General features: G+C 38.4%; 1 protein-coding gene across 1 annotated transcript in view; it reads right to left on the bottom strand.

Moving 5' to 3' along the window:
* LOC117428383 (ADAMTS-like protein 3) overlaps positions 1-12,943 on the bottom strand; it is a 127,859-nt gene that overhangs the window by 37,859 nt on the left and 77,057 nt on the right. The window contains exons 8-15 of the mRNA XM_058995345.1: positions 9,466-9,540; positions 6,595-6,752; positions 5,084-5,195; positions 4,535-4,673; positions 4,274-4,324; positions 2,913-3,117; positions 2,424-2,571; positions 1,177-1,261 (exon numbers count right to left, since the gene is read on the bottom strand). Coding sequence (XP_058851328.1) covers positions 1,177-1,261; positions 2,424-2,571; positions 2,913-3,117; positions 4,274-4,324; positions 4,535-4,673; positions 5,084-5,195; positions 6,595-6,752; positions 9,466-9,540 — 973 coding nt within the window. The remainder of the gene's footprint in view (positions 1-1,176; positions 1,262-2,423; positions 2,572-2,912; positions 3,118-4,273; positions 4,325-4,534; positions 4,674-5,083; positions 5,196-6,594; positions 6,753-9,465; positions 9,541-12,943) is intronic.

A 12,943-nucleotide genomic window follows, 5' to 3' on the forward strand; every position in this document is an offset into this window, starting at 1 on the left:
CATTGAACTTCAACCATCCCAATACAGAGATTTCAAAATGAGTTAAAAAAGCTAAACTGCCCATGCTTAGCGATAAATGTTAAAACTGTATGAAATAGCTGGATTTGTATAAAGTCACATATTGTCACGGTGAAGGTTATTAAACATGTCTAATTGGTCCCAATGTCCTACTATATCCAATCACATGGGTATTAATACTAAAATAAATACACTTTCTGAACCTGCAGTAATAAAATAAAACTGTAATTTAAGAAGGCTACTCGGATCAATGATAGATGTCAACTACCACCACGTTCTCCAACTGACAAGTGAAAGGGTCACGTCTGGATTTTTCTTGGCCCTGCTCCATGAACATTTAGATACATTTACCCCACATTCCTGTGAACCTTTACTCTTTATACGTTTCTGAGGCGGCCGTCTTTGGTAGACCACAGAGGCAACAGTATTTATCATCTCAAACTGTTTTGGCAGGGTTTTTGGTTGTGTGGGTTTGAAAATGCAGCTGCCTTTAGTCCCCTGACCGCTATTAAGAAAATATAATTTCAGAGCTTGAACAGATAGTTCTAATAATAGAACAAACTGGGAGTCGATACAGCGTGTACTTTCCCTGAGACTGGTGGCAATTAAATGGAACGCAAAGCTAAACTAAGTAATATACTGCTAAGGTTTGAAAAACAACAAAAGGCTTTTTTAGACGACGATACAGTACCCTGATATAGACATTCTACGGCAACCTACTGTACACGTGCATGCATTTGGAAGTTGTAGTAAATACAAAGATACAATAAAACACATAGGGATATTGAAATGTGGTGGGATCAGTCAATCCGAGAACCTAAAGTAGCTTCACCCCACCAGCAGTGCTGTGACAAGCACATTTCACACAAACCATTTTCACGGTAGCAGACACCCCTGATGATGTAGGAGGTAGGAGAGGTCACTAAGCACTCTGTGATTTCATATGAATATCAGCTGTCTCTGACCTGTCAATCTACAATGCACACACACAGAAAACCCACGCACACATACTGCATGAAACAGGACAACATGATCCTTTTTGCTTCTAATTACTCTTCCCCTTTCCGTACCTCTGAGGGTTTTCTCACAATTGGAAATGTGGGACGCGCATTGTTTTAGTTCTGAGAAGCAGATGAAAATGAATGGATGTGAACTCACGTAGGCTCCTCTGAAGCAGCTCTGGGCTCCTCCAGTTCCAGTGCTTGTTTAAACCAGGGCAGCTTAGCTTCCACAGGAAGTTTTTCTGGAAGAGCAGAATGCATAAATCATTCATTGGAGCCTTTGGAGTTATGCAGGGATAGAATACTTTCAAAGCATTATTCACTCCCAGTTAGTGGAATCTTTACAGCACCATTTAACCCTTTCCTTTTGGGTCAGCCTGGAGTTATGATGGCCCCCTTTGACAGGATTATTAATCATAACCTGCCCTCGTGCCAATCAGAAGCCAGAAAATACCTCCCCCGCCGCCCCATACACCGTGGTGACAAGACGGCCTATTCATCAGCCAACGTCTCTCGCACTGAGCAAACTGGTTCTTAAACGCAAAGAAAAATATTTTGAAAGATTTCTTTCTTTTCAAATTGAGGATTGTTAATCACTTTATAACAGCACTCAGCTGTTTACAGTTTTATCTCTCAGATGTGAATGAAAGAGCCACTGCTTGACTACGCTGCCTCCACAGTACATTCTCTCTCCTGGCCATCCATCTTCTCAGCCACCAAGATACTAAATGAGAGGCATAGGTTGATTTCTCTCCTGATAAAACATTTTCCTCGCTCAGTCTTAGCAGTAAAACTGACTGAATGGCTAAGTACTCAAGAGGGTTGGAGAAGTTTAAATATAAACAAACATCTGGGTCACTCCAGCCTAGGTTTCTAAACCAGGTCTTAAATCTGTTTATCAATCTGTGAAACATTCATTAGACAGAGATTTGGGGAGAGGTGGGTCAGGACTGATTGCTTTCTGTTAGAGCTGCCTGTGTCCCATCATTGTCTTCCTTTAAAACATGTTATCAGCTCATTGAGGCTTAAATGTCTCACATCCCCAGGCGGTGTAGGACTTCAGGCTTGTTCCTTAGGTGACCAAGGTCAGGGAATTTGAAAAAGAGAGAAGGAAGTCTGAAAGCTAACTTTCTACTAATTAGAAACAGATGAAGACATGCTTAGGCCATATTGCACTTAAGCAAATGAAGGAAACACCTTTTAAATCAATCAAAATCTTCTTTTTCACTTACATACCTATTTATTATTGATCTGCCAAGGAGAGGTCAACTAACGTGTGCCATGCATTTTACATAGGAGATCCTATACAATTTTATCCAAGATTTCCAAGTTCAGGACTGTCACAATCATGGCTGTGCAATTTTGAAAATTGAAACGTACCAGTTCTGTGTTTGCTATGCGTACCTTTGGGCTTGTAGCATGCAATGGGCACCACACACTCTTCTTTGATGTGGGGCTTCATCTGCGGATTACACCCCCCTATGTGCTGGCCACGGTGATCAATGCAAAGAACCACTCTGTAACGCAGCCCTCGACCACAGGTAACAGTGCACTGAAAAAAACAAGCATAGAACTATAAGACAAGACCTTTGTAACAATAGAGATCATCATGAGCTATTGTATTGCCTTAAAAAAATGGTTAGCAATGTGTCACTCTTGCAGCAAGGTCAGGATTACAAATACAATAATGTACAATAGGTGGTCAGAGGGAACCAAATTGAAGAATGCCATCCATTCTGTGAAATGATCCTTCTTTCTGTTGTATCAATGATGACATGAAGATGGCAGATATTTTAAGCCGTTAATCTATGGTAGTACTGCTGTCTGTTTTAATTTTCTGTATTGAAGGCTAATTGACTTTATCACCCTCCCCTGTATCATGGCTTTACCTACCTGGGACCATTCCATTGCTATCCACTTTGGGCAGTCAAACAGGTTGCAGGTTTGCATGAGTGTTGGCTTAGGCGTGTACATGCACTTCCACTCCTCCACCTGCAGAATCTCCCCATGCATGGTCTCCTCCACACACACGATGCTCCGGCTCTGAATGCCACCCCCACATGACACAGAACAGGCGGTCCAGGGATTGTGCTCCCAACTAGGGAAACACATGTGTATTTAGCAAATTGCATTTTGAATGTTCTTAGGTTGGTAAGAGACCTTGAATAACAATCACGTATTGAAGTGCGTTTTTTATTACTTCCAACTGATGGTAATTTACATGCAAGCCTTCCAAACCACTGTCACTGAAGACTATTTTTTTTGATGTTAGAAATAGCTTTGCTCTAACAGCTCTACTAGGATTTCTTTTTCCCTTTTTATTGGTAACCACAAACATGATATAATAAGGTAACATTTTAAACACAAACAGGCCAATGAACTGCTATAACCCAATATTTAACTGAATGCACTTGAACATGTGCTGAATTAAAAAAAACAATACTGCCAAGTACTTTATCCACAGTGGTGTAGCAAAAAATACATGCATACCAATTCTCTTCTATTACTATCAGCTACATAATGTATGTTCTTCATGTCAAATGAAAGCACTAGTAAAAACAACTTTAGGCGAGAGTGTGTAGGTTATCAATACATCATTTTAAGTAAGGTAATATCAACCACAGACACCCACAATGTGAATAATGTGAATAATGGAGGAGGCAAAAATGGTATGTAACTGGTACAGAACCTCATTATTAATGATCATAAATCAACCCTGCTGCATTCATAATCATCACCTACACTACTCAGGCAAAGGTCAAACTCCAACTTAGCTTCAGTGACCTGCAAAATCAATCAAGCGAATGATGCATCAACCTAAACAGAACACTTGCTAGATAACATTTAGTCTGCAGGCATATTTAAAATACCAGAAATGTATTAATGCTTAGCTGTAATATAATGTTGGTCTTCCCTTTTATCTTTAGATCCCCGTCCAAAAATGCAAAGCCTATTCGTGTAAAAGCAAAGGAGAAGGGCTACTGCAGTTCAAAAAGGAAATGGCTCACAGTCCAGAGGTGGAAACTTCCTAGGGCAACAGTTTATCTCCACTGGGCAGAAGCATCCTAGTTGCTTCATTTAAAAGCTGATGAGCTCTGTTCAACTGATCTCAACAGAGGCGTTTGTGGTTCAGGTTCCTTTCATACAGCTGATTACAAAAAAGGGATAGAATACAATACAAACAGATGCACTAACCCATGAAACTCAAGTACATCCAACCAAAGTGCAATACATCTGTGTGGAGAATTACTCACCGAGGAAGGGGCTGGAAGTGGTCGTAAGGCATGATCTCTTTAAATCCATCACTGTGGGGTATAATATTAATGTGCGTTAAAAGCTACATATTATTTCAAAAAGTAATTAAAAAGGTTGCATTTAAACTGAAAAATGAATGCAAAAAAAAAGAATAATCCTGCAACGAATGCTGTATGTCTACACAATTTCCACATTAGCAAATGTTTGTCAAATGATGAGAGTGTATCAGTTCTTTTTAGTTCAGCACATCTTCAACACACCTTGCCGGGCAGGGATCCATATTGCACTCCTTCAGTTTGGGTTTGGGTTTCTTGTTCTCAGGATAATAGTGACAGTATTGGTCAGACACCACGCGGTTCAAACGAACATCCATACACTCTGCAGAGTTTAGCTGATAGCCTGAGATGCAGAAAAAGCACAGTAACAATACAGAGCACACAGTTATAAAATACATAACATTAGTAATTTTGAAACCTCAGTGCAGGAGAAAAAACAGCATCATTTGTTGAATATTAACTACAATTATTAACTAAGCGCTAAAATTTTGAAACTGGGGCATCAGAACCAATTTCAAAATCTTAGAACCGCTGGTAACTCTAAATGGCATTGATGACATTTTTATCACATAGTCACATTCTACGCTGCAACTACATAGTACATAACCAAACATATTAATCATGTGTAATTCCATGTGTAGTTGCATAGTTATAGCATAGTAATTACACAGCCATACCTTGTAATTACAGTTTGATTATGCCTCAACACAAAAAATGTTAGGCAATTAGTGAACTCTTTAGTCCTTCGCTTACCTCCTCCGCATGTGACGGTGCAAGGGAAGAAGTCTGTCTCTCTCCATTGATGGCTGATGGGATGATAGAAGAGGAATTGCACCAGAGTGTCTCTGGAAGCAGCGTACCTCACCTGCAGGGATACAGAAGTGTGTACATACACACTATGGCTTCTGAGGTTGGATAAAGGAGAAACAGTTTGGTTGCAAACTGCATTTTACTTGGGATAAGACCTACAATAGCTTGCTCTGACCCACACACACTTTGTAACTTCCCTAAAAGGCTAATTAGAAATATTTCATGAAGAGTTTGTGTTATTTGACAGGGATGAGGCTGTTGATTGGGTGGTTTTTTTGGGTGCTTGCCATACTGTAGCTCCCCAAACAGTAAATCAGAACTTTAAAAACAGTTTACAAAGTCCCTGAAATCCAGCACTATTGTATGGCACTGATGGAATGCATGCCTTGGCATTGGAAATGAATTGACAGCTTGTATATGTCAATAGAAAAAAAAACAACTTTTCCCAAGAAATAGTCGAAAAACCTAAATATAGCTGAAGCGTCTTAGTTTCATTCCATGTCTGCAAAGAGTACATTGAGCGATATCATGGACTCTATGAAATAAACAGCTGTTCAACTATGTAATATTAAATATGATTCCAAGCGGTCGCATTTTAAGCTTCAGAAAATTAAGTCTATGCAATGAAATGCTTGGCCATAATTCTGCAGTTAGATGTCATGCCAAAAATTAGTCTAAAACAAATTAAGTTTGTTTCATGCCAGTAACTCTTTTTTTTCATTGTCAAAATCCAACAAATATTGCAAAAAATAGATATTTTTTATGAACCAATCTATTTCCTAAAGTAAACATTACTGAACAGGATAATTTGTCATTAATTGGTCTAACAGGCCCGAGTCCAAATATTAAATAGTATGACATCACTTGTTCCATATTTAACACATAATTCTTCCTCCACAAGACTCACTTTGGAGACAATGATGATTATTAGAACAGCCATTTCATATCCCTTCAATTTACCATTCAAGTGACTCATTTTGTTTCCTTATAATGGAAACATCAAAGCAGCTGCATCATATTGTGTACTACTTCACAGATAATTTACTGTACCTACAGTAGTAAGCTACATTTGCTCATAATCACAGCAATACCCACCCCATAGTGCCAATACCACAATTACGGACTACTAACTACCTTCTGAAAAAGGTCCAAGAATAATTAGTAATACCAGCCCAGTTGTTTTGTGATTTAAAAGACAATGCAATGCATAATTGCTCAGTTAAATCCACAGTTTCTAGTGTGGCCATTGGATAACACATCAGTGTTATATAAGCACAGCATCGTGCAAACCAACCAAGGCTTTTAATGTATGAAAACAAAGCTATTTCCTTTCAGTGTTTAGCTACTGAAACCACAGTGACTTTTCCCATAAATCAGATGGATAAAGTATCAGTGGTTTCACCTTTGTTTGAAATCGTTGCTTCATTTTGTAAAAACAAACTTCTCACCCTTACCTTTATATTAAAGTCAGCACCCAGTGGCCCTTGAATCCTGAAACTCTGCCTGTCTGGGTCCTTCTGGAAGTCCACTGTTGTGTTCTCTACGAGGAATGATCCGGGGGAATTAAAACTGTGCTCCCCTGTCTGCCCTTGCAAGGTTTTTGAGTCAATAACTGAAAGAAATGGGAAAACTGGGTTTTAAAAAAAAATACACAAATATAATAACATGCATAATATATACCATATATACAGATCTTAATATCATTAACAAGGTAATGTTAATAGATACAATGCAAATCAATCAAACGCAAATGACAGCCTCCACAAGATACGGTCGAATAAATTAGGTCAAAATGCATCCATGTATGTTTCTGCAATACTATGACTATGGAAACTGTTTTTGCGAGCCTGTTCCCATAATAAAGGAAGATTTGTTTTGAATAACTGCCTCGAATACTTGTTATTTTTAGCAATAAAATGTCCAATTCCACTTCAACTTTAATTAGCAACAGCTTTCAAAGCTTGCAACTTGAAACAATTAACAATGATTAATGTTTGCCATGTCATGCTTAAGTAACTGCCAAACAACCATTACAATTTCATTTACAAAGGGAAAAAGAAAATATATTTTCTGACTAGCTTTAGGTAATATTTAGTTTAATTTAAGTTCATGAACCTGACTCTCATGCACAGGGTATGTGAACAAATATTACCTCTTATTTTCCTGTTTTTCCTGTTTTTATTTTGTTTGTTTGTTTTTTGCATGAGGTATTTTAAGAACGCTGCAGTATCTTTGTTGTCCTTTCTAATTCTTACTATCAACTTCTTGGCAATAGCTTATCAAAAAACCACACTGTCAACTTCCAGACCACACATCAGAAATATCTAGTAAATCAAAAGACCTTCATCTGGATTTTGCTTTTGCTGGTGTTGTTGTTGTGAACTTTGCTAAAAGGAAATCAAAACAGCTTGTTACAAAGGAAAGATGTTGGTATCGCTTTATTTTGAGTGTCATAAGAGTATTTAATTTATATGCAATTAACCATTTGTTGAAGTTTTGTTGCATGTTAATAAACCCAATAGATGTGACATGCATGCGTGTGTCTATCATTAGACTGCTATTTGATTTCATATGTATGTTGAGTATGTTTTTTTTAGACTTGGTAGTTTCCTGCTCCAGTAAAAAAGACTGGTATGCAAAGCTACTAATACCCTATTCATGTGATCATCATAGTTTGAAATGAGATTGTGAATGGCAATCACATGGTTTAAAAGCACATTATTTAGGTAGTGTGGATAGCATATAGAATAATAACAGTAACGCTACATACCAGTCTTTGTATGACTTATCTTTTTTACTAGAGCAGTAAGTCTCAAAACACATACTCAACATGAGCCCAAATGACAGTCTAATGATAGATACACACATGCATGGCATATCTATTGACTGTTCATTAACATGGAACTAAACATCAGCAAATGGTTAACTGCATATTAACTAAATACTTATTTATGCCACTCAAAATAAAGCGTTACCAAGATTTTTAACTGAAATTGAACCCACCTCAATCCTACAGTAAGAATCTGTCAGGTGGAAAACTGTTCCAAGTCCACACAGTTTTAATAGAATGGATTTCAAAACCCTGGTTAACACCCCTCTAACCTCGAATTATATTTGAAACACTGTACCAGTCTATCCTCACCAAAAACAACAAGAATAACTTCTGCATCAACCAAGATTTTTACACATTAGTCAATATGCATGGGTTATCATAATAGAAACAAGATGGTTAATGATGCTAGAGGACAGACTGCGGGTAGACGTTATCAGAGGTAAAGGGGTTAATAACAGCTATTCAGAGAATAGAGAACACGCCCAAGAAGCACAAGTCATTTCTTTCCTTATGAACCTAATACTAGGCATTACAGAATGCTATTCCAAGGTGTAGGGCAATGTAATGTCACTGTGCATGCCCAGTTGTTTTGTGATTTAAAAGACAATGCATAATTGCTCAGTTAAATCCACAGCTTCTAGTGTGGCCATTGGATAAAACATCAGTGTTATATAAGCACAGCATCATGCAAACCAACCAAGGCTTTAAATGCCCATTGCTGAATAATGAATGCTTGATTTCCAATCCCATTGTATGAAAACAAAGCTATTTCTTCTTACGGTGTTTATCAGGTGTCCAAAACACTGGCCAAGTGGTAACCAGATGTTCAGCAATAGAACAAATGACAGCTCAAGGTTAACTTGGGGAGGGTGAATTTATACTCACGAGTTAACCTTGTGTGGGGTCTGCCTTATGTTCAAATTGATCCCCTATCTATAAAACTGTCTGTACCAGCAGCTGAATGCATTTTACACATAGGAACACTTAAGTCAGGTTTTCAAGTCAAATGAAATAATGCAATGCCCATGGCAGAATACAATGTAACCCAATAATAAGCTATATTACCATCAGTAAAATGCTTTGAATTGGATTTTTATTTTAAACACAGCTGCTCAGAGCTTTGTTATATACAGTAGGTTTAATATTAATAGACAAATATTTGACCCATGTTTTTAAAGTATTTTTTTTATACAGTGTAAATAGGATCCCATCTACAGCTCAAGAATTGAAAAGTTACCTATGAAATTGGTGCCACAATTCTGGGTGCTTAAGGGCAGGGGTGTCCAATCCCGGTCCTGGAGTGCCATTCCACTCCAGGTTTAACAGGTAAAATGAGATGATTAACTCAATTAAACCATTTATAATCGGGTTGGAACAAAGACAAGGACTGGGAGGACCAACTTTGGCCACCCCTGCTTTCGTGTTTTGTTACATGATCATATCTGATTCAACTAGCACGTTTTGTTTTTTATGCACAGTTTGGTATACTTACTCAGATGGCCCGGTCCTTTTGCAGTGATTCTAACATTACGACTTCCATATGGGACTGCAATCACGGTTTCCTCTGCTATAAGAAAAAAAAACAACCAAAAACGTTATTGTCTACACTGTACTGTATATTAATCCATCTATTAATGGCTTTTTTGTCTTTGCAATACTGCATAGAAATGAGGAGATACAGTACCATGTTATATCAAAGCCATAGTTTATTATCTCATACACAATTTTCAGTTAATGTTACACTATATAACCCATAAACTGAATTGTTTCCCTATGTTCTATTTAACATAATTTCTCCACAAAGCTGGACTTAGATATTTTGTTTAGCAGGTAGCAATAAATAGCACCAGCCTTCTCTTGCTGTCAAACCCCAGGCTCTTCTCCTGAGTGATTAGATCAACAGAACCCTCCTTCTCCACCACAAAACACTCATACATTATAAATGAGCAGCCCTGCATGCACACGCTCTCTAACACATGTATACACACATAAACACGCATCTGTGGGGAGCTGCACAGGGATGCAAGCCTGAGCCTCTGATTTAGAGATTGCGAGTGATGTCATCAAGGAAATGGAACGGGCGGCACTATCTGTTTTCACCACTTTGCGATGACGACATCAGAGAAACAGACCACTTTGTATGTTGGCCAGACTCCGAGAAGCATTATATTTTCCAATTGGGGGTGGGGGGAATGGAAGGAGCAAAAGCAAATACCGATTGCAATGTGGCCGAACACGTCGTAGAAGCAGACCATGGCATAAAACACTGATTGCATGTGTCCACTGAAAAGACTCATCAGTGGTTGCTGGTTCTAAAGCAATCATGGTTATGAGGTAACGATGCACGCCTGCCAGGGTCCTGCTCTGCTTTGACAGGGAACTTGAATTTGATAAAGAGGACTAGTCTTTAGGCTATGTGTTTTTTTTAAATTGTTAATGTGTAAAACATTATAATATTACAATAATTGTTTGTCCTAGGGAACCTAACTCACCACTCAGAGAATAACCATAAGTAGCCCTGAAGCAATAAATCTTCACCATTATTCTGACAGGGCATGGCACTAGGAGAGTATACCACAATGCACCGGGCTGCACACCAAGTCATTATTCTGACAGGGCATGGCACTAGGAGAGTATACCACAACGCACTGGGCTGCACACCAAGTCTTTATAGGCCAGCAGCAATACGAAGGTGGATTGAAAGCCAACTGGAGCTGGACGGTGATAAAAATCTAATCTAAAATCAAAGCACTTGTATTTACAGCCTCCTTGAAGCAGCTGTGCCGTTTCTCTGTGTTGTAATTATTTAGTCTACTTGACCTGTACAGCCTCCCTGCCATTTAAAACCAATAAGCAAGGCTGATGACCAAGCCATAAGACTTGCTGACTGAATACATTTTACCAAACAGCATTAGCTCGTACCCACTATCGGATAGCTATTACTTACGATGTTAGGATTAGATTACTATAACTCCTGTTTGGGTCCTTCATAGACAGACTTTCATAAATAACACTTAACTGGTGAAACTGGCAAAATCTCGAAAGGAATCGAGGGGAGCTGGGATGTTTTCCAGTGGCTGAAGAATTGTAAAATGTGCTGAATGCTCAGTTTAGTTTTTTTGGGAATGCTCAATGCAAAGAATCTGCAAAATAGATTTTGATCAATGAGCAATGCCACTTTTATGTGTAAAGTTCTTAGAATTGATGAGCAATTGTAGGTTCATTTGCAGCCTTGTATATCAAAGGTTAAAGAGTTAATTTTAATCAGTGACCCAACATCACGCTAGAGAGAACACAACTTTATACATTAGAGTGGGTGGATTTAGGTTCTAAATTCATGCATCATTACCATTTTGATCAACAGAAAGAAAACTCCAAACGACTAGAAAAAATAAGGCACTTCAGTACCAGATAACTTCTAAGATAACTCTGGGTTATCCAAATGCACAGCGGAAATCCCCAAACTTTTCCAAAACCCAGTTGTTGTTGTTTTTCATTATTTTTGAAAAGACTGATTAATGCTTGCTTCTTGCCTCTCCTAGTTCTTTATGTTTTAATAGAGAATATATTAAGCTGTCAGTTTAATTACAGTGCTATAGTATTCAGAGCCATGCTGAAGTCACTCACACAAGCGTTTTCTGCACCTCCAAAACACTACATTTATGTTGTGGTTCGTCATGTTTGACTTTGAGAGATTAGCCCATCTGCTCTGTGGCAGCATTAGACACAAGCCCACCAAAACTAAAAGCGTGGCGCACTAATTGAAGCAAGGAAGAGAGCAGATTATGACAATCACTTGCTATTTAGCAGTAAGGAAGCTGTTCATTTTCAAGGCAGTTTCTCGTACAGAAAAGCCAAGGGTCAGACATTACAGAACTACCTTGGATGAAATCCGAGGCCCTTCGTGAAGCGTGAATGACAGCTTTCGTGATCTCATATATGAAAACATCCCACAGAGTTGCGTTCAAAGAGGAAACTAGCTCTATATATCACAATAGAAGGCTGCAGTTTTCAACAGCTGTTACATCTGAATGACCCTGAGTCAAGGCTTTTAAAAAAAAACAAAAAAAAAAACTATAAAATAAATGAATGATTTCATCAGTCTCATAACCATTATAATTCCAATTGCTAGTTGCTAGCACAGCTATGAGTCAGATCTCCATCTGATTCTTGTTTTTACCATAGGTGTATGTAGAGGGACCGAGGAGTGCATCTATTGGTAATATTGCACTGATAAAGCCAAGCAGGGCTGTTACTAGCAGCTAGCTAAAGAAATATTCATGTGAGCCATACTGATAGGCTTCTCCCACACTGCTAAGTTCATTACAGACTCTGGAAGGACACATCCTGTACAGTACTTGCGGGCTGTGCTCCCTACAGAACAGTACCCCCATTGATAGAGATGTCTCTAGTCAGAGCACAGGGTCACGTGCCTATCCCTGTGGCTCTGACTCCCCATGTGTGGTATAACACAGTTTGAGAGCAGCACTTTCCTCAGCAGGTGAAACAGATGTGAACTTGTTATCAAGCTCTATGAGAATGCAAGTTATTTTGGCTGGTTTGAATAACAATGTTGTACAAGCATTAAACCACAAATAATCACGAGCAGGTCTCTGGAAATTGGGGGCGGCTTACACAAAGCTATGCAAACCTTTCAGCATTTGAACTTCACAAGCTGGTGACAGACACTGAAGGAGGTACAGTGGAGACGATAAACAAAGAAAATCTCAACCGTAATACAGCACATCTTTCACCAAGGAAATACCATTAGGGCATTTTTTTTTATTGTTGTTTTTTTTAACATACAATATCTTTGTAATTCTCACATTAGATTGGACATAAGTAACCAAAGGAAATAAGAAAGAAAAAAAGTGATGTTTTAACTTTCTCACAGCAGCATAATTGCAACATGTATTTACTTTAACAGCTGAAGAAAATGAAAGCAAATGATCCTACAGGGACAATGATAT

The sequence above is a fragment of the Acipenser ruthenus genome, chromosome 21 (assembly GCF_902713425.1).
Source record: "Acipenser ruthenus chromosome 21, fAciRut3.2 maternal haplotype, whole genome shotgun sequence".
NCBI classification, from domain to species: Eukaryota; Metazoa; Chordata; class Actinopteri; order Acipenseriformes; family Acipenseridae; genus Acipenser; species Acipenser ruthenus.